This window comes from Dicentrarchus labrax, unplaced genomic scaffold, assembly GCF_905237075.1.
Source record: "Dicentrarchus labrax unplaced genomic scaffold, dlabrax2021, whole genome shotgun sequence".
NCBI lineage: Eukaryota > Metazoa > Chordata > Actinopteri > Moronidae > Dicentrarchus > Dicentrarchus labrax.
This window is the reverse complement of record NW_026136711.1, coordinates 30,713,389-30,734,250: the sequence shown is the minus strand read 5'-3', so window position 1 is coordinate 30,734,250 and position 20,862 is coordinate 30,713,389. Positions and strand designations below refer to the sequence as shown.

Here is a 20,862-nt window from a genome sequence, read left to right as displayed (position 1 = left end):
CACAAGACAAACAAGGCATTGACTGTTGTCATGTGCCAGTAAAGTCTTGTCACTGCAGCACAACGTGGAGAAGTTGAGAATGGTTCAACGTTGTGTAAATGTCCTTGGACATACAGACAACCAAGTGACCAAGCAGCTTGATTTGATTGCTTTGTGAAACTGAAGCACAGAGTTGTTTTCTACTTCACTCAACTATGGTAAAGAATTTCTGACTAAATGAAGGAAAAGTTCAAAAAGCTTCACAGTTCAGGGCTCAACAATGAGGATTGCTTGATTTCCTGGTGCAAATAAAATACCTCGTCGGGAGAGTAACTCTTGCAACTCACTCACCTGATTGGGTAAGTGGTAAAAAACAGGTTTTTTCTGGAGCTGATGATGGAAATAGCTGAGGAGTCCGTAATCCTCCTTCTTTCTTGTACTGATTGCATTCACAAGAAAATGGTTGCGGGTAAAAGCACAAGCAAGCTTTCAATAAACCTGGAAACAGGAGTTTAGTTTGGTGGCTTTAGAGATAAGAGCAGAAATTCAACTATGAATTGTGCGGTTTGCCACAAGTTTGAGTGCAAGACAGATAAAACAAGGTCATTTGTCAAAGACACGAGACATTTTAATATGGAACAATTTGATTCAATCTGATACAGTTCTTAACATTTATTTAATGTAGATTTCCAGTCTAAATTCAAATAAGCCTATTCTATAAAAGGGACATTACTGATCTTCAAATACAGATTTTATTAAATACCAGGAAATCGCAATTATTTGTTTCTTTAGAGGGGAAAAAAAGACAAATGTCACAATGCCAACCTCACCAAGTGAGTGTTAAGATTTGTCGCTGTACTTAATCATTTTTCGACAGACTTTACTCCCTTCTTATAGAATCCAAATGTCTTCCAAACTTTAGATCTTAGATTTGATGGTGACTGTAAATCAATGTCTGTGATGTCGGACATGTGAGTTTATGTACCGACCTTGAGAGCTACACTGTGCTAATGTTACTCTTGACGCGAGACGCTCAAGTTGACCTTTTCATTTTATGAGAGTGAAGACGTTGTTCAAAGCTTTAGTCAACCGATTTATAACTTTAGAATCGGACCATTGACCAGTTCATTGTACATCTGTAACGTTAAAACCAAAATCCAAATAATTTCAGTAAATCTGACCACCCCTATCCTATCTTTTCCTTCCAAATACTGATTCCGATATCGGGCGATTTTAGGCAGTATTGGAGGGATTTCTGATATTGGCCTCTAAAGAACTCTGATTTGGGCAAGTAGATTTCTGACCCACTTGAAAACCCATTAACATTGGATTCTGCAATTTTCGAGCTACCCAGAATTGAATAATAAGACAAACGATGGATGAAAATACATCGCTCAAGACGTAAACTACTCTGTTGCACGTCGTTATTGGCAACGTGAAAAAATATTTGCCTAATCAAAGCTGAGTATGTAAATTAGCTGCGATGCAAACAAGCCCGCAAGCTTCGGACTCATGAAAGACGAGAGAGAGAGAGAGAGAGAGAGAGAGACCAACTCTTTGTATGTGTGAATGTGGCCATTAAAAAACCAGCTCTTCCGTTTCCACTCTACAGGAACCAGCTGTCACTTCCAGCTCTTTGTGTTGAACATCAGACCTGATCTAAACGTTTCATCGGACAGGAGGTCAGATGTGAACCAGCGACACCGGTTTTAAATGAGGTCTGCAGTGGCGGCAAACAGCCAGCCAGCCTGCAGCAGTGGAGGTCGGGGTCTCCGGTCTTCACTACCTCCCCCCTCCCCTCTTTCTCCCCCCACAGCGTTGCTCCTCAGGCAAAACCATTTCCAAGCTGCTCCTCTCTGCAGCCAGCGCTGCCGCTCAGCTCTTTGTGTGTTGGGGGGAAGGGAGCTCAGCAGGCAGAGAAACAGCCGGAACAGTAACCTCCACAGCTGCTCGCTCTCCATTTTGGAAAGGTTACCTCGTCACAGATACTCTGATCTCAGTAATTACACTTAATGTTCAATGTGTGCGCCGCTTTCTGCTGAACTGTCAAACCAATAAAAACTGTCTGACAGCAGAGGAAGGAGGTCAGGTTGTTGTTTTTTGTCTTGAATGTCGGCAGCAGAGGTGGAAAGCTATTTAAAGTGAAGGTCTACGAAGAAGGGAAGCGTTTTTCAGTGCGAGCCAGCAGTAGACGCAGCAGAATAACAACGATCTCTTTTTCTGCCTCGAACAGACGAGCCGGAGAGAGGAAGAGGAAGAACTAGAAGAAGAAAACTGGCTCCTTCCATCATAAACAACATGGCTGCTCTCACAGAAAACAGAAATCAGCTGGCTGTGTAAACAAAACACATTTCTTCTGTTTAGACAGCCATGAGGTAAAACAGAAGTCGGGAAACGAACAGATGTGGAGGCCAATGAGAAATACAGACACATCAAATACAATCAGCATGAAGACTAAAGCAGATTTCTGCGGCTTTAATGTAAACAAAACGGCAAAATATTCAGTTCTGGCAGCAAAGAAATGAAGGAAAATCCAACAGAGGATCAAAACTTAATGGTCGTCTTTGGCTTTAACAGATGTTACGATCGGATACCAACAGTTTGCAATGTTTTGTTTCATTAAGAAAATGCTGATTCCCTCAGTTCGTCCTGTGGTGCAGTGATGAACAAACACCACAGAAGGTCCTGAAACTAATGATTATGTCATCAATCAATCAATGAATCTATCAATTCCTAGACATGCTAGCAGCGTGACTCCAAGGATGAGTCAGTGTTGGTTGGTCCATCCCTTTGGTTCAGACTGAAATATCTCAACTATTATAACGACGTCTGTGGCTCAAACTCACTTAATGCGTCACTGATACGTTGAGTTTCACCAACCTGTGAAAAGATTACTATAAAATATAATGTAGGTTTCCTTTCTTCCTTCAATACTTTAATACTAAATAAATGAAGTTTTATAACTAGGTTTGGGAACAAAGACCACGCCCTGCACTCATCTCATTTCCGCTCAAACTTACTTAAGCAACCTTATCCTTTCACTCCCTCCTTGACTCATTTTCCACATCCCTCCCCCCCAAACCCTTTCTCTCCCTCTCTTATCCAAATACAGGAACCACTGGGGCTCTCTACAAGAGATTCAAAGAGACAGCTCCCCCACTCAGAGTCTCACAACCCACTCGGTTCCCTCTTACCATCGCGCTGAACCCCTCCATCCATCCGCCAACAAACCTTCATCCCTTGACCTTCATCCCTTCTTCCCTTCATCCCCGAACTCTCATCCGTTCTTCCAATCATCCCTCAACCCTTCATCCCTCAGTATACCACATCGGTTCACATTCATTCATTATGTGCAATAAATGTCTTATTTCATACGTTCGATGGCGTGGTCGTTGTTAGTGGAAAACATCAGCATGTTAGCAATCCGATGTTTGTGTGTGTATCATAATCTACAGGTCGTTGATGATGTATCCTTAGAACAATAGTACAAAGGTTTGGTGGAAAAATAAAACACTAGCATGGCTTTAGACTGTTCAAGTGAATTTTCACATCACACCAAGAAATTTACTTTTGGAGAATTTGTGTCGTGTTGATTTTGCAAACACTGAATGTATAAACTCTGCAGCAGCGGACGCACCAAGCGTGTGTGTACGAGTTCATCTGTGGGTTTGTGTTCAGGCTGACTTCAGAACAGAAACTCTTCATACTCTGTTATTTTCCTCCAGTCTCTCATCTTTGTATGTTTCTGTAACGGGTTCATTAAGGTCGGTTTAATCGCAGTTTTTCTAGATGACGTAGAAACATTTTCAAGTTGCTCTGCCAGGGACGAATTCAAGTCTAATCATGTCCACTCGCCCTGCCAGCACCTTGCACGACGGCCCTGTTGCTCTCACTCTGAGACTGTGTGTGTGTGAATGGGCTTCATTAAGGTAGAAAAGACCATTGAAAATAGTGAAGAAGGTCCACTATTTTTCTTGAGGCCAAGATGACTTTGTTGGCATTTCATTGTTTGTTCGGCTGCCTGTTCTTTCAGGGTCACGCCGCTCAGGATGTAAGCGAACGTGAAGATTTTACGGAGAGTATTAAAAGTTTGTTGGAGCAGTTTAAAAAAACACAGCAAACTTCCTGGAGTCTCTGCCGGTTGCCAGGCAATGACTCAGAGCAGAGAAATAGTTTGGCACATAACCCCTCATAAAACAGAAAATTGTTGTTGAGACATTTAAGTTTTTGAACAATATATATATATATATATATATATATATATATATATATATATGTGTGTATATACATATATATATATATATATATGTTAATTAGTGAGGTTTTGAGGCATTGGTAGACAGATTTTGTAAATGTTGGAGAGAACCAGGTCAGATTAAGCTAAGCTAAGTGGCTGTAGCTGTATTTAATGGAGAGATTGGAGAGGGAATCAATCTCAGACATATATCTCTCTAAATGTTGAACTGTTGCTTTAACACAAGGTTAGAACTTTTATTCCACTTTAATTTCAGATTTAAAATGTCTTTGTGCAACTGTCATCGTTCTGAGATCAGACTGAACTCATTAATTTACACACAGATTTGTGGATTTAAAGGTTAAAACTATAAACTCACTCACAGGTTTCTCAAGAGTCGCTGTGAAGGTGGAGCTGAATGGAGCCTGATTACTATCGTCACCCACCTGTCGGAGACAAAAACCCGGCTGTAAACATGTTTATTTCTGCTGCATTTTAATATGAGGCCTTAAGGAGATTGACTCACTTCTGGAGGCGGACTCTAGTGGCCGTTTGAGGAACTGCAGTCTTTGTTCCTTGGCTTCATTCACCAACCACGGAGGTGAAAACACTTATTTTTTATGTGTGAGATAACGTGTTAGGACAGGGCCTGCCATTACTCAGTGACGTTGGTTCACTGTGGAGCCTTTGTTGTCATGTGACGTCAGTGCAGCCAAAAGACAAACAACAACAACCCTACCAATGATGTCATCAGACCACCATCTGTCTATGAGGTCTTGTGGTGGTCGGGGGTTTCACCGGTGTGAGACGAGCCTGCAGTGATTCCCTTCACACCGTCTCTACTCGTCATTTAACTGTTGACAGACTCAGCACATTCACAGAGCCATTAATGATCAATGATTATTGATTAATGACAGCGGTAGAGAGTTAAACGTCTTCTCTGAGGTTATGATTTGAAATGATGGCGGACATTTTGTTTTGTATGAGCAAATGCAGCCTCTCCAGTGTGACACTCTGAGGCTCCTCCGATCACCACTGAAGGTCATTATAGTTTTCAGCCAAAGTTTGTGAATGGATTAATCAATTAATCGATTCCACCGGGCTCTATGACGCCGCCATGCCCGATCGGGAGTGTTTCAGAAGTTCATTGTTATATCAGGACACTTTACAAATAGAACAGGTCTGGACCCAACAGCTCCCACTGTGAGCAAGTGGTTGGTCGAATGTTGCAAATGTTGATGATTGTTGATGTTTTTATGATTTATTTTGAAAAATGACCAGATGCTGTTTGACGTTCCTGGGTCTGACTTCCTGCCTGACTCGATCTGCTCTGTGCAGCTTCACGTGGCGTCAGTCAAAAATAGACTTGGTGCGTATTTTAAGCAGAGCAGAGAGCTGCTTCTGAAACGGCTGCAAGGTCTCTTGGAATCACAAGCGCCGTCTAAAATAGCAGCTCCAGCAACCGCGTTGCACCCGGTGGAATATAAAGTGAATATTTCCAGCAGCAGGACGGTGAATGTGGGATTAAATCATAATAAACTACACTGTGTGTGTTCATAATGAAGAAGGAACATGTCTTGTTGATTGTTAAAATAGTTTCTGGACAACAATGGAGCTCTATGGTCTATATATCTATATATATAGATATTTAGACCAGATTAAATTAAAGACCAACTCTGCCCTTCTATGAAGCTTTTGGCTTCCTGGACTGACCTGGCTTGTATAACACTCACTGTACTCTAAAATGTGGACATCTACCAGCCACTGACACATAAATGTTCAAATTCACCATCTATTTATTAATAAATTTGTATTTTTTATCTGAAATCTACCATCTACTTTCAGATTTAACCTCCATTTGGGGGTTCACTGGTGCTACGTTCCCACCCGGCAGACAGACAACGGTAACAACCCATAGTGTACACTCCTCGTGTGGTCTACTGGACACCATTTTCACTGCTTGTTTTTAGTATTTTTCCGTTGCAACCTTTGTTGTTGTAGGAGGGAGGGTGTGTTATATTATGCTAATACTATCTGTTGTATTAGCTTTAATTTTCTTCAGTGAAAATGTGTCCTACATATTTGTAACTGTTCCTCAATGAAACATACAGAGGTCGAGACTAGCTTAAGAAAGAGGGACATCTTCTTTTCCTCAGGAGTTGGTGGAGACCAAACCAGATCTCAATCAGATGCTGGAAACACTGGGACTGAACCAAAAGAGTAAATCTAGGAGCTAAAAGAGGCCAAAACACACCATAGAGCTGGTTCACAACTGCCAGAAACACTTTAGCACAGAATGATTTGATCCATTAATTTCCTCCCAGAGAGCGTCTGGGTTCAGTAAACAGACAACTTTTATTTCTTATTCGGATACAGGAAGCCGACCGGTTATTGTGGTATGTAAACAGACAGTTTTACTGGTCCGAGTGGTTCTATTGGTCCAAGTCAAGAATGTTTGGAGGTTGTTCAGGTTCTGCTGGCTCCAGCTCCTGACTGGCGTCCTGTAGGGAGGAGAGGAAATGGTCAAACCGGGAAACCCACATGGAGGGTTGTCCACATACTTTTGGTCAAAGAGTGAATATTTATGACCGATTCCCAGATTCGTCTCATCAGTGTTAGAGGAGGAGGAAGCAAAGACAACAGAAGAAATATGATTTTAATAAGTCATAGCAGAGCAGATCCGACTCACTGCTGCGCCCAGATAATGTTTTATGTGTGGTGTCACTTTCACTTGGATATGCAGAGAAGTGATTGTACTGTAGAGCCAGCTGTCATAAAGGAGAGCAGCAACACTAACAGCCTGAGGTTGACGAAACAGTGAAGACATGGTTGGATTTTGATCAATGCCGATTGGTAGCATCCATTCGGGACACATCTACTAAAGCCAGATTCATACTTCTGCGTTGAATCAGCTCAACTGTTTTATTATCTCTGAACACAGAGTACAAAAAGAGAAGAGTTATAGTAGTTTGAGTTTCTTCCTCTCCACCGTGACTCCTCTTGTTTCTAACAGCGTAGACGAATCAGTTTCACATTGTTTTGTGATGGTGAACTATCAGAAAAACATTGTGGCACTGACAAAGAAGGAATTGATCAGCTCGGTGGAATACGATAAGGTTCTCGATTCCCATCGTGGTGACGCAGACCACAACAACTACGATTGGTCTGCTTGGTGTGTGTGCATTGTCTGAGAATGGGTGATGACTTTACCAAACCCAGGTAATGTTTATTGAGAATCCATCAACATACACAAACAAACAAACAAACAAACAGGAACACGTGGGACGTACTCACTCCACGGCGACGGGGGAAAACACAAGACAGACTAAAGAGGGACACGAGGGAGAGTTTCACCAAGAAACTCAACACGGTGGCGTAGAAACCCGCCAGCTGGGTTCTCGGCTGTTATTTGCAGAGCGATGCAGACAAACTAGCGTAAGTATAAATGCTCACAACGCCGTAGGTCACTTTTGTAGTGTATTTAGATGTTATGGTTGTGGTGTTATGTTGAACGTGTGGCTGTATTAAGAGTTAATATTGACCAAAAAAGTTGGTTTGGCTCAACTTTTGCTACAACACAACGTCTACATTAAAGCTGTATTTTAATGTCTCACAGTATTATAAACTGCTGTACAGTGTGCTGGTGTCTGAGGAACCTTCACATTTACGGATCTGTTACTTCTCGCTGGTACCTGAAGCAACACGGCCGCTTGTGTAGTTTTAACGCCGACTGAATGGCTGCCTACTGGCTCCTCAGTGAGCAGCACAGACTGTAAATGTAAATATTCAGTCATACTGAGATCGACTCACCCCAAACGGCTCGTTGAAGGCCCTGGAGCCGTTGTACAGCGGGTTGGGGATGGAGACCAGTGTGGGCTTGTTGCTGCCTCCCGCCGCACCGTCCTCATCCTCATTCTGTCACAGAGGAAACAACAATGACTGTCAGCTAACAGTAGCCGAATCACTGACTGCTGAGATATTAACAGACACATTAACTTTAATGAATTAAACTTTGTCTGTCTCTGGATGCTTTATTAATAGACCGATTAATTGAGCTGATTATCTGGCATTTTGAGATATTGAGCCCTGTACTATAACCCTCAAACATCCTGTTGAAAACAGTTGCCTGAATTGTCTCCATCGCCTTTACTACATGTTAACACTTTTCTCTCAACCTAATTGACAACAAAATCTAATTTAAAACCCTTAATGGCTTTTTCTCTTTGCGTCCAACATGTAAGAGAACCGAACAGCCACTCTGTGTTCGTGCTGCATGAAGCACATCTGTGTTTATGTGCAATTTGTGCCTGTGCTGGAAAACGGAGGTGATTATTTCTCCAATATCGAAGTTGAAAATAGCCAACACAAAATTTAGCCAACAGATGAACATCCACTGACTGAGTGAAGGCTATTTTATTTATCAGTCAACAACGTGAATATTGTATAATACTGATGCTGATAAATTGTTGCATCTCTTGTAATTATACAGAGCGACGCCTCCAGAGGTCTAAATAACTCCCCCTGAACTTTTAACTGAACATTTGGTTATTTATTAAAGTCGTTACACCCACCATTTACTGACAGAGAGAACATGAGAAACCCTGCTTCCATTATAAGCTTGTGGGGGAAGGAAAGAAATCTGATTACTGCTCAGCTGTATATTTAAAGTAACCAGGTTGTTGAACTTGGTGAAGTTGCTCTGTTCTGTTTTCAGCTGGTTTTTAATCCTACTTACAGATCTGATAGAGTTAATGAATTTATAAATTAACCTTTAATTTTTCAACCAAATTCAGTCTAGTTTCAACCTGCAAGTGTGTGTGTGTGTGTGTGTGTGTGTGTGTGTGTGTGTGTGTGTCTCACTCTGAAGTAGTGGAAGCGGAAGGCGTCGGTCTTGTTTCTGAAGACGTAGTAGCCGAGTGCAGCCAAGACACACACCAGTATCACTGAAACCAAGATGGCCGACACTGTGCCACTCGAGTGGGCGTGGCCTCTGGAAGCATGATGGGAGATCTGGAGACCACAGGTATGACACACAAACAAACCAGAATCACTAACCCTCACCGATGGATCTCACACACACACACACATACACACATTTTGCCGCACTGTCGCCATGGAGACGTGACTCTCTGTGCCAGGTAATCACCGGCAGCATTATTGTCCCAGAGGAAGATAAAGATTGAATGAATTAAAATGAATAATATTAAAGCTCCAACCAGGAGACAAACAGGACTGACGTGTCTGTGACTAACCCTGGCAGCCATTTTGTCTTTCCTCACAGGAAGCATCAAAAACCAAACACACGGTTGTTGTTCTCTGCAGTCAGGAGTCCCAAAGACCCTCCTTCATCGTTAATACCCAGAGAGATATCAATGCTTGTGAATTCTCTCACTTTATTTCTTATCATACGGCGGCTGCACTGGATACATAATCAATATCTGCTACACACAGATCGATTAGAACATTAACACACTGATTATTTATAGAGCACTTTTCATGATGCTCAAAGACACTAAACATACGTTAAAGTCATCATAGAAACGACTGAAACACACTAAAAAATATAAAACACAATTAATCACATTAGGAGTAAGAGGGGTTTTGATTTGTGATTCAAATGTGGACAAATCGGAGACGGTGTTTGTGGAGAGAGTTCCAGTGGGAGGAGGCAGCTATGGAGGAGACCCCAGGTCCGATGCTTGGAGTAGTTGAGATGGGAGGTTGGCATCGGAGGAGCAGGTCTGTGAGGTAGGAGGAGGTGGTGGAGAGCTTTATGAGTGAGGACTTTAAAAACTGTCTGTTGTGAGCATGTAGAGGCTTTGGAGGACAGCGAGCGATGGGCGGAGACGAGCTGCTTTTCAGGTGGAAAAATGCAGTTGGTGATTTAGTTGACGTTGTGTTTAAAGGAAAGGTTTCTGTCTAAAGTGACTCCAAGGTTGTGGACGGGTGGGGGACGGAGACAGAGTGGTGGTCGATGATGATCATGTCTGAATTGTCATAGTTTAACAACTTATAGTCTTATAATTGGGACTCTTGAAGTTGTTGGGACACTACAAGATGTTTGACAACTGGTCTGACTGGTCTCCAAACTACGTTTCAACAGGAGTCATTAATTACACCACTACAAGCACAAAATGTAAAGTATTTGACACAATTACTAAAATAAGCTGATAATCAGTAATCAATACACACAATCAGACAACATAATCATACTTTAACATTTACCTAATGTTTCTGTAGTGGTGACAAAACACTCTCTGCACCAAACTAGAATTCCTAACACGTCTGTAAAGAAACACGAGATGTTGGTATCTGTACCTACAGGTTTGCTGCTTCCTGTTTGGTGCCGGAGAGAGAGGTTACCTGTGGCTGCTCTCACTCGCTGTAGCTCATTCCTCGGCTCCCCGAGTCGTCTCTAACACGACCAGATAGTTAGTTTGCTAATATATCTTTCTGGTGTCAACGAAGCATTGGCGAACAGTTCACAGTTCATTTGCAATCTTTCAATCTCCCAAAATAGTCGGCGAGTAGAAAATCAGGTCTTAAAATCACGTAGATGGAGCCAACTTCCACAAACTAAAGCCCAATAGTTTGTAGAAGCTGGCTTGCATCCATGATTTGATTTCAGTGAGAGAGTTATAGTGGAGTCGGTTGTAGCGGTGATTGATTTAATGGAGATGTAGAGCTGGAAGTCGTCAGCGTATGATGTTACCAAAGGTGGAGCTTGTAGAGGACGAACAGAAAAGGACCAAGCACCGAACCCTGGGGGACGCCTTGGGACACAAGAGCAGGTGGAGGAGGTGTAGCTGTTGATATTGATTAACTGTTGTCTGTTATATAACTATGGCCAGGAGGGCGCAGTACCAGTGAATGTTGACGTAAAGTCACGAAGACAACTCATTATAAATGTTGATACACATATCGCACAGCTGCTATCAGTTAACGTGTCCGACAGATGATGTTGCGGCCGTGAACTATAGATTTGATCAGCAGCCAGTAGCGTGCAGTGACTGCTGGTTAAATGAGTTGTATTTATGAGTCTCATATCTCCATTTCTTACTGGCTCTGTGGTCTCAAAACAGAAACAGAAAAACATCAAAATGAGATAAACTAATTTGTTGCATTAAAAACAACTTAGTTTAGTTAGAGAGGAGGAGAGGGTCTTTTTATTTTATCTCATCTTGGTTTTATGTTTTATTTCAGCTTTAAAGGTGAGTTAGGTCAGTGTTTTGATCACGATTTTATAAAACTGTGTTAAATTCCCATGTGATCAGACTCCTTTAAGTCATGACTCGTCATATGTGAGTGTTTTGACAGTGGACTGGTGGTTTTCATGATACTGGAGAGTTTTTGATGTGTTTGTTGTTGTTTTAGCCTGACTGAAGGCTGAGAGTTCAGACTGTTCACGAGTGTCGCTGAGAACTCGGTGACCTCGTGTAGATGCGTGATAACCTGACGGCGCTCAGAGGAGGAGACCATAAAACAGCAGCACTCAGGCCTGTTTCTGGTTAATGCTCCAGGCTCCACGTCGTCACTCTTGGGAATGAGCTCAAAATCAAAATAAATATCTTTCATAAAGACTTAGGGTATATTTGAGAGTTTGTTTCAATCTGCAGTTCCTTTCCACACGTTTATGGCCACTTATTTAAGACCAGAATGCTCAGTAATGTGCAGTCTGTTAACCCTGTCCCTACACAACACTGATTACATTTTGCCTTAAAGGTGTATTTTCAGATTGCAACTCCCTCGCTTCACCCTGGCCTTTCAAGTGCAAAGGAAAAACTACAGAGGCTATAAAACGTGTGGATAAACGTTGGGCTACTGTAGAAACCTAGCAGTTCAACATGGAAGTCTGTAGATATAAAGAGCTCATTCTAAGGTAATAAAAAGGTGAATATACATTAATGAAAGTTATGCTTATTATGTTCGTATTCTGATAATAGATCCTCCAAAATGTTACACACTGGACCTTTAAAATAACAACACTTTGCTCCCTTCTTTTGTACATCCAACTGGAACCATGAAGAGTTTCACTACTTTTAAATTGAGTTTGAATGAAGTGGATTAAATGTGCCTTAACTGTTTTCACAGTGAAACAACCCTTTCAAAGATTAACCATAAATCTTCATTTATACCTCGCGCAGCCCATTGAACAAATTCAAAATGCAAAAAAACACACATGGAAATTACTATTCTTGGACTGTACTGATGAACAGCAGTGTATTAATGAATTGAATTATTTATAAAGTATGCCATTTAGATTTTCCACTGCTTAAACACAGCATGTTTGAGCTGTGCTACACCTCATTGATTTCTGTTTCCACTGCGACATCACAGCAGGACGTCCTGACCTGTGATATTAGCCACAATGTGACAGTTAACATCACTCTTATCATGTGGTCATAGACAATATGTGTCATTACAGCTGCAAGCTACTGACTTTTAAACCTTAGTTTCCACCAGCTACTTCATCCAAATACTGGAAATCCTGATACAGAACTATTAAAAGGTCAGAACACGGGTGTGTGTGTGCAAGTTAAAGCCAATTCTCAATTTATATAGCTGAAGAAATTACAGATTATACTGTTAAATTAAAGAAAACAGATGATTTAATTGTGTTAAATCGACTCTGTCCACAGTCGGTATGTGGAGGGGATGAGGACGAGTGGAAATAAGGTGAACACTGAACATTAGTCATTTGGGGGGGATAAAATTATTTAGCCAAAGGCTTCAGATTAATCTGTTGTGATTTAGTTTTCATCATCTTTTGTATCCCACATCATGAATATTGATTAGAGCTGTGATATTATCAGGGTGGAAAATCAGCTGATTGAATCTTCATTTCCTGAAAACTGTGCCAAGGAACTAAACACAGACATCTGCTCTCTGCACACAACTGTAGCTGTTGCCTAGCAACAACAACAGGCAGAACATTCGAACAGGAAGCGCCGCAGACCGGAGAGGGAAGGTCGTCATGTGCGCCTCCTGGTGGCTGCGGCCTGAACTGCACCAGTTCGCGATACAGCAAACATCCCGACTCATTGGTAGCTTATGATGACAATACTGTTTTTTTTATGATGAATTAAGTTTTGGTTTCAGCGCAAATACATTTTTGGTTAACCTCCAAAAGAGCAGGAAGGTTTTATCAGGATTAAGTTATTAAGAAAAAAGTTAAAGAGTCTTCCCTCTAGTTATCTGCACTGTGATGTTGACACATCAAAGCAGCTGAACATACCAGCTGACAAACTACAATACACTGAATAAATATTTCCATTAATCATTACACTGATGCATATCAGTACAGTCCAAGAATAGTAAGTACATTTCTATCTCTCCCTGGGTCTCCTGCCAGTCGGATGTACCTGGACAACCTCCAAAGGAAGGCGCACAGGAGGCATCTTAATCAGATGCCCGAATCACCTTCGCTGACTCCTTTCAACCCGAAGGAGCAGCGACTGTTCTCCTCACACTAACTCTGAGCACAGACACCTCACAGAGGAAACTAATTCTGGCTGCTTTTACGTAGATCGACTGGTACATTTGAAAGCTTTGCCTTCCAGCTTTAGCTCCCTCTTCTTCACCACAGCTTCATCACTGCTGACACTGCATCAATCTGCCTGCCCAACTCACGCTCTACTTTACTGTCACTAATGAACAAGATCCCAAGATACTTAAAGTCCATCGCTTGGAGCTGGAAACACTCCTAACCCAATGCTTTTACATTTAGAATTTAAACCCTGAATGGACACACTGAAAAGAGATTTCAACGCAAAGAAAGTCATGTCTGACATTTACAGAAACCTCTCTGTTGTTACTGACAGTAAAATAATATCCTTTAACCTGCAGGACTGGAGGAGACACACAATCTCTAACTGTGCGGCAGGGAACGGTCACACACACACACACACACACACACACACACACACACCAGGAGTTGCCCTAATAGTCAGCCACTCTGGATTCAACCCTGTGTACTCACTGGTACGGGGGGTGCCGCGAGCGGAGCCTCGATGACGTGGATGATCCCGTTTATAGCAGGAATGTCCCAGTCCAACAGCAGCCGCTGGTTCACCAGCTTATGGCTCTGTGGGGAGATCAAAATCAAAAACATTTAATTTCAATAAACATCTCTCATCTTTTTCTTAGGTGTGTGCGTGTGGGTTTCTGACCTCGTTGTTGCCGTGGGTAACAGTCAGGTTGAACCCAAGCCTGGATATGATGACTTCATGGTGTTTCAGATCCTTGAATGGTCGTCTGCTGTGATTGGCTGAGATGTGATATTCAAGATCTCTACCAGACAGAGTCTAAAACACACACACACACACACACACACACACACACACACACACACACACACACACACACAGTAAAAACACATTTCACTGACGACAGTGAGTTGGAGTCTGCAGGTATTCTGATTGAACTAATCGGTTGTAAAGGTTAAAAATGTAATTAGGAAATATTAAGTAAAGGTCAATGTATGTGTCTGTGCGGATGTGTCTATTTCTTGAAAATCCAACCATATTTTCTATTAATAATGTCCTAAAAAGCTTTCACATTTAAAACATGGTAACACAACACAATAAACACATTGAAAACATTCAAATACAGTATAGTTACAATATCTAACAATCACAGCGTTGACTCTAAATATTAACCAATCAGAAGGTTGTGATTAGTTGTAGTTGTTGCATGTATTAATAAACAGTTAACTTGTATAGTTTATGGTAGTTATATAGTATATATATATTATCCTTAAAGGCTCATATAGGTATCAATTACATGTAATATTGTGTATCATTGAAGTCAGTTAACTTAAATCATGTTGGAAAAAAAAGGGTGAGTAACATAATTATTGAAGGGTTTGGGGTTGTACGTCACCTTGTTTAGGGCGAAGCCGGCGTTATGAGGAACAAACAGCGTGACCTCAGACGTCCTGTGAGACAGAAAATCGACAAGCTGTTTGCCCTCCGAGGACGAGCTGCTGTAGTCCAACAAAAACTACAGAGCGAGAGAGAGAGACAGATAATTCAATCCTTCTCTAGACTTTCATTCATTTCAAATCATTCTGTGATGCGTGCTTATATTTTCTAAAATCCTAAAACTGTAACACCACACAAACACATAAAAGCTTTAAACAGCTGATCCAAAGTGATTTACGTCAACCGGGACTAAAGGTATGAGATAGAGGTGTATCAGTCAGTCGCTCCAGGAGGTCACAGAGTTTTTTTTAGGATTGCTGCGGCCTAAAATTTCTGATTTCAAATCGTTTTTTAAAAAGACAAGTTAGTTACGGCATTAGCTAACTTACAGCTAACAGTACTAGCAGCTCGATGTTTATATGGTTTTATTTTGAAGAGCTCTGATGCTGCTTTATCAGTGCAGTTAAATTATCATTCTTCACAAACAATTACTAAACCAGCTGATTTTAAGTTTGCTCTGGTATGTGATTTATCAACTTCAATTAAAACTAAGGCCGCACGATCTGGTAAAAATATCATATTAATATGATTATTATATATTATTACAGGTATTGTGATGGCAATATGATTCACGATTAGTTTGGGAATCATTATTTTTGCATCACAAATAAAATTTTCGCTGAGAAGAAATATTATAACCATGATTATGTGACATTTCTTGTTGCTTTCTTACATCTGGAGAACATGATGTGTACAACAGTACTTCATTGTGATTTGCATATTGCACTTGGCCATATTGCAATGTCGATAATATTTAAATTAATGGCTTAGTCCCATTAAAACACATCTTTTGATGGGAAACTGGACTGTGTGTAATAGTATTAGTAACCAAATGCGTCTCAGCTGTGACTCAGTCAACTTCTGTTATTATATTGTTATAAACACATAATAAAAACACAAATACGAACACATTCTGATCACCTTGACTATTACAGCAGTACTCTCACCATCTGATCCCAGAGCTGTGTGGAAGATCTAAGTAGCACCACGATATAAATAGCGGTCAATGTTTGTCAGACGCCTGCACAACAAGGTCCTTAACGCTGAACATTACATTATAAAACTGGTGAAATGTGGCACAGGTTGATCACAAGCAGCTGACGTTAATCTACATAACGTCACACATTCCAACTTTTGGTGCAGACAGGAAGTTAAACGACAAAACAACAGTCGGAGAACTTCCTTGTTGTTGAGACACATAATGTCAACACATACAGGCCATATACAGACAGACAGACTTTAGTGTTCAGAGTAGAAACCAGCAGGAATAAACCACTTATTAAAAACGTTCTGCTCTGCTTCGATAGTGGCTTTAACCTTTCAAACTTTCCTCAGTATCTACAAGACCTGAAGATATCTTCAAGTACTTTCTCATAGTTTTGTATTTTTAGAGCTCCGCACTTTAATCTCTTTTATGAGTCAGACCTTGAATTGAATCCTCCTACAGCTTCTTTTCTTTGCCTCCCTACCTGTCAGATGAAAGCAGCTGCATTTTATTTTCATTAACTTTCTCCTTGTTGACTGGAAGTCTTCCAAAGTTATCTTCAGGAGGTGACGTCTGTGTGCTCTCCCACAAATGTTTGATTAACAACGTAAGAGTCTGAAGAAGTCTGACAAGGCTATTGATTATTATATTTTAATACAGATATATATATGTATTCATCATTTTACTAGTTTACGTATAGCCTGCGGTTGCAGTACGTCGTCTACAGTTGTTTACATCGGTCACCTTTTTGCTAAAAACAGCTGTTGATACTGTTTGGATTGTTGTTGTTGTTGTTGTTGTTGTTGTTGTAGAAGGTTAAAACACTGATGGGACGTACAGTTTGTTCTGTATTGTCTTTCTTTGTCTGAGGACGGACAGGAAATGACTCCATGATGAAACCCAGCTGGATCAGACACAGGAAGTACTTTATTCCAAAATAAGGAAACATTGAAGTCCCGATCGCGCCTCATGTTTATTCTAGATAACCAAAGGGGGGGTTGGGGAATGGGGGGGGGTGTCTCACTTTGTTACTGTCATTTATTTTTTTATATTTTTATACAATACTACATTGATGAATATTTTATAATAATAATGTGAAACATGTTTTTGTTCAAATCCCAGAACGTAATGATTGATGTCTCCAGGTACGTTATTTTATATTATGTACTTTTAATAATACAAGCACCATTTTTTATCTGAGGATTATTTAACGATGTAATAATAAAATCACTAAAATATCACTAAATAATTGAATAAAAATAAGGTTTTTAAAGTCACTTTCACACTTGGCACCCAAACAATGGTTGCATAAAAAAACATCCTGAGCAAAGGAACCCAAATTAATCCTAATGACTTTCGTGATCCTCTGACTTTTCCTGTAGCGCCACCAGCAGGTTGACACCGGTGCTTTTGAGTGAAATGTCTCAACTATTGGATGACGTTAGCAAATGTTAGCATGATAAACATCAGCATGGGCCAACGCATAATGGAGCCAAACTCGAGTGAAAACTGAGTGGGATGGAGCGGGAGGTGAGGAGTCGCTCCAACTTAAAAGTTTAAAATCGGCTCCACACTCCATCTAAGATCCTCCCGCTCACTGCTCCGCTCACATGGTGTTATTTAGTCATGAATATTTAATGTGGAAGAAGAATGAAACATCTGAAGGGGAAACCTGCAGTATATGGTACAGGGGAAACAGAATTATATTCTAAGTAAAATTCTGGTTGGTTCTCATTTTAGTGGTTTTGTTAATCCTTGTTATCAGCTCAGTCACACATCCAGCAGCCATTTATATAACCAGATGTTTATACAGTTGGTTTGAAAAGGCTTTTTGAGGAAGCTCTTAAAGAATCCAAGCAGCAGAACGGATCCTGCTGGATCTCATTAACAAACACAAACATGAACATTAGATCTCAATCAGAATCAACAACACCAAATATTTTGCCCATAAGGGGGAGGTTGAGAAGCAGCTGCTGCAGCAGTGCTGGTACGAGTGTATCAGCGGAGTCATACTGAGAAGTATCAAGTTATTAAGGCAGCCTGCATGAATATGATTGGACTTTATTAGAAAATGTACGAAACAACTAATGATTTAATGCAAGCACAATACTGTATGTTGTTATATTGTCACACTCACCTTGTAAAAGATGGAGAAGTTACTGTACGTCGCGAGGACGTTGGTCAGGACGCCGTTACAGAAGTCTCCATTTCCAATATAACCAGCAGAACACACACAGGAAACATCTGCACACACACACACACACACACACACACACACACACACACACACACACATTAGTTAGATGTGTCTGTGACCAGTAGCAGGTGGAAGTGGAATAAACTGTAATTAATATAATATTTATGTGTCTGCAGTTTACTTGTATTGCAGCTCAGAGGCCCGAATAATTTAAATTATTAGATTTTTGCTGAAACTATTTGTCAACTAAAACGGCACTCAGAGAGCGCAGACCTCCTTCAAGGTCCTCTGTCCTCCTCCCTCTGCTGCTGTTGTGATTCACGGCCTGCAGTCGCTGCTGGGAGAGAGACGGTACAGGTAGAGAGAGGAGGGGATGGTGTGGAGGGAGGCTAAGTTTAAAGTCATCTGCCACATTTTAAAATATGAGGAAAACTAAGATAACTAGATTATTTTAGATTAGATTTTGTTAAGGTTTGTTCAGAACAATTTGCTATCAGCTTAAAGATCTGGTGTGTTAAAAAAGGAAATAATTATGTAATCATGTATGTTTGTAGCACTAACAAAGACTGCCAGTGTATAACTTGCATGCCATAAGTGTGAAGTCTGAGGGGTATCTTTCTGTTCCAGCGACTACCATAAGAAGAACTACGATTAAAATTTCTATTATTTAAGTAAATATTTAAGAATTTGCACGGCCATGCATGCTTAGGTGACGTTTTCTGATAGTCTTACATCGTAAATCATTAATTTCAATCCTTTGTCCACAGCTGTCAGACAATATCTAAAACTAAGACACTGTAGTCATATGATTAAGTATTTATTATGTTATATTATTTGACATTAACACAGGACTGTTAAACTTATTGTAATTCAGATGTTTGTGTGTGTTTATGTGACCAATGTGGATTTTACTCATTTAGGATTCAGTCATGTATTAATGGGAGTTGAGCATGTTGCGCCTTTTCATATATAATTGTGTTTGTGACATGAAAGAAGCTTTTAATTGTGAAGGAAACCTGAAGAATTGACCTAACAGTTTGTCTTATATAATCACAGCGGTACAATCATAGTGAAATATGAGAGAGCGGGAGTGGGGTCTTATCAGGAGAACTGTGATTTTTCAGACTCAATCAGAGGATTGGGAGCACCTGTGTACCTCCACATTAAAAGGCGAGACAGAGCGCAGTGGGCGGCTGCACACACAAAGAAAATAATAAAGAGTCATTTATTAATTTAATCCGCGCAAAAGATTTGAGAGAATAAAAAGACAAAAAATCTCGAGGCCAAGCTGTTTTTGAGATAATTGGCCATACAAAATGAGTGTGCGACATCTCCTCAAGTCACTTTTCTATGTTTGGCCTTTGTGCGTTCAGATTAAAACTGAGCCAAACACTTCGACTTGCATAATACAAAAGCAGCAGAAGCACGTCAGTCTGCTATCGGGTGAGGAAAAAAAATCAATTGTGTTGCCTTGGATTTTACAAGCAGTGGCAACAAGGCTCGGCTTTCTGCTTTTGTTTGCAATTACACAACCAGCTCAGGTACACGTAGACTCACCGAGGAACAGTCATCTTGAAGGTGCAGAAGAAACCAGAACCATCCAAAAGGGCGGATTGGAGAGACGAGCTGATGAGATGAGTGATCAAGAAGAGGCCAACAACGAGGGAGTGCTACATGGCGTCCACCTCGCCAAGACATCATCATTATCATTGAGTGTGATGACATTGATGTGCTTGTATTTGGCAAGTTGCAGCATGTTTGGCCCAGTTTCTGCCCCACAGCCAAAGAGAGGTTTGTGCCAATCAATACAAAACAATCAATACATCTGTGAAAAGTTGATGATGATGCTGAAGTAGACGCCATGTAGCGCTCTCTTGGTGTCGGCCTCTTCTCAATCACTCATCAGCTAAACTGTTTCTGCAGAGTAAATTAAATGATTTGCCAGATAGAAAAGTGACGTGTCACGTAGAGATTTAAATGTATTGATTAACAGACGAGGTGACATCTGTCTAATGATGCAGCATTGGAACTGAGAGTTTGTACCACAGTTGTTGGATTTATTTCTCAATTATTAAAGATTATAAATAGATTCCAGCGATGCAACATAATGTCAGTCCGAAGCATTTATATTATACACAATTTACTAGAAGGTCCCCTCTTATTAAGACTGATAGAAGCAGCATTATTAAACAATTGGGGATGAATAAGGACAGAGGAGCAAACCAGCACAGCTAATTATCCGTATTCAAAAAAGGATAAATCAGTATCTTTTATCTGGCCTCGGTAGATTCATGAAGGAGTTTAAAATTAATTCCCTGCAGATGCCCGAACTGCCACAACAAAGTATAGATGACAAATTGATTTAAAATCTGCCTTAGAATGGGAAATGTTTGTTATTAAGAACAAATACAAAATAAGATATAATTAGGGCTGTCCTCAACTAAAGATGTTCTTAGTCAACTAGTCTAGCTAGCTATAATCCAAT

General features: G+C 40.6%; 2 protein-coding genes across 8 annotated transcripts in view; one reads left to right on the top strand and one right to left on the bottom strand.

The window, feature by feature from the left end:
* Positions 1 to 20,862, top strand: part of ccdc71 (coiled-coil domain containing 71) — a 53,618-nt gene that overhangs the window by 30,164 nt on the left and 2,592 nt on the right. For 2 of the 4 annotated variants that reach the window (XR_007886378.1, XR_007886375.1), the window contains exon 4: positions 3,092 to 3,502. The exons of 1 other annotated variant lie outside the window; for it this stretch is intronic. The gene's annotated coding sequence lies outside the window, so the exon portion shown is untranslated. Of the gene's footprint in view, positions 1 to 1,591; positions 1,974 to 3,091; positions 3,503 to 20,862 lie in introns of those variants that run through there. One more of the 4 variants, XR_007886376.1, reaches the window with a different exon arrangement.
* The window catches only part of stab1 (stabilin 1), a 72,845-nt gene continuing 58,509 nt past the window's right edge, over positions 6,527 to 20,862 (bottom strand). For 3 of the 4 annotated variants that reach the window (XM_051413940.1, XM_051413939.1, XM_051413941.1), the window contains 7 exons: positions 18,318 to 18,424; positions 15,095 to 15,214; positions 14,383 to 14,517; positions 14,193 to 14,297; positions 9,074 to 9,223; positions 8,024 to 8,128; positions 6,527 to 6,714 (listed from right to left, as the gene is read on the bottom strand). In XM_051413940.1, the coding sequence (XP_051269900.1) occupies positions 6,646 to 6,714; positions 8,024 to 8,128; positions 9,074 to 9,223; positions 14,193 to 14,297; positions 14,383 to 14,517; positions 15,095 to 15,214; positions 18,318 to 18,424 (791 nt within the window). In that variant the 3' untranslated portion in view covers positions 6,527 to 6,645. Of the gene's footprint in view, positions 6,715 to 8,023; positions 8,129 to 9,073; positions 9,955 to 14,192; positions 14,298 to 14,382; positions 14,518 to 15,094; positions 15,215 to 18,317; positions 18,425 to 20,862 lie in introns of those variants that run through there. The other variant, XM_051413942.1, reaches the window with a different exon arrangement.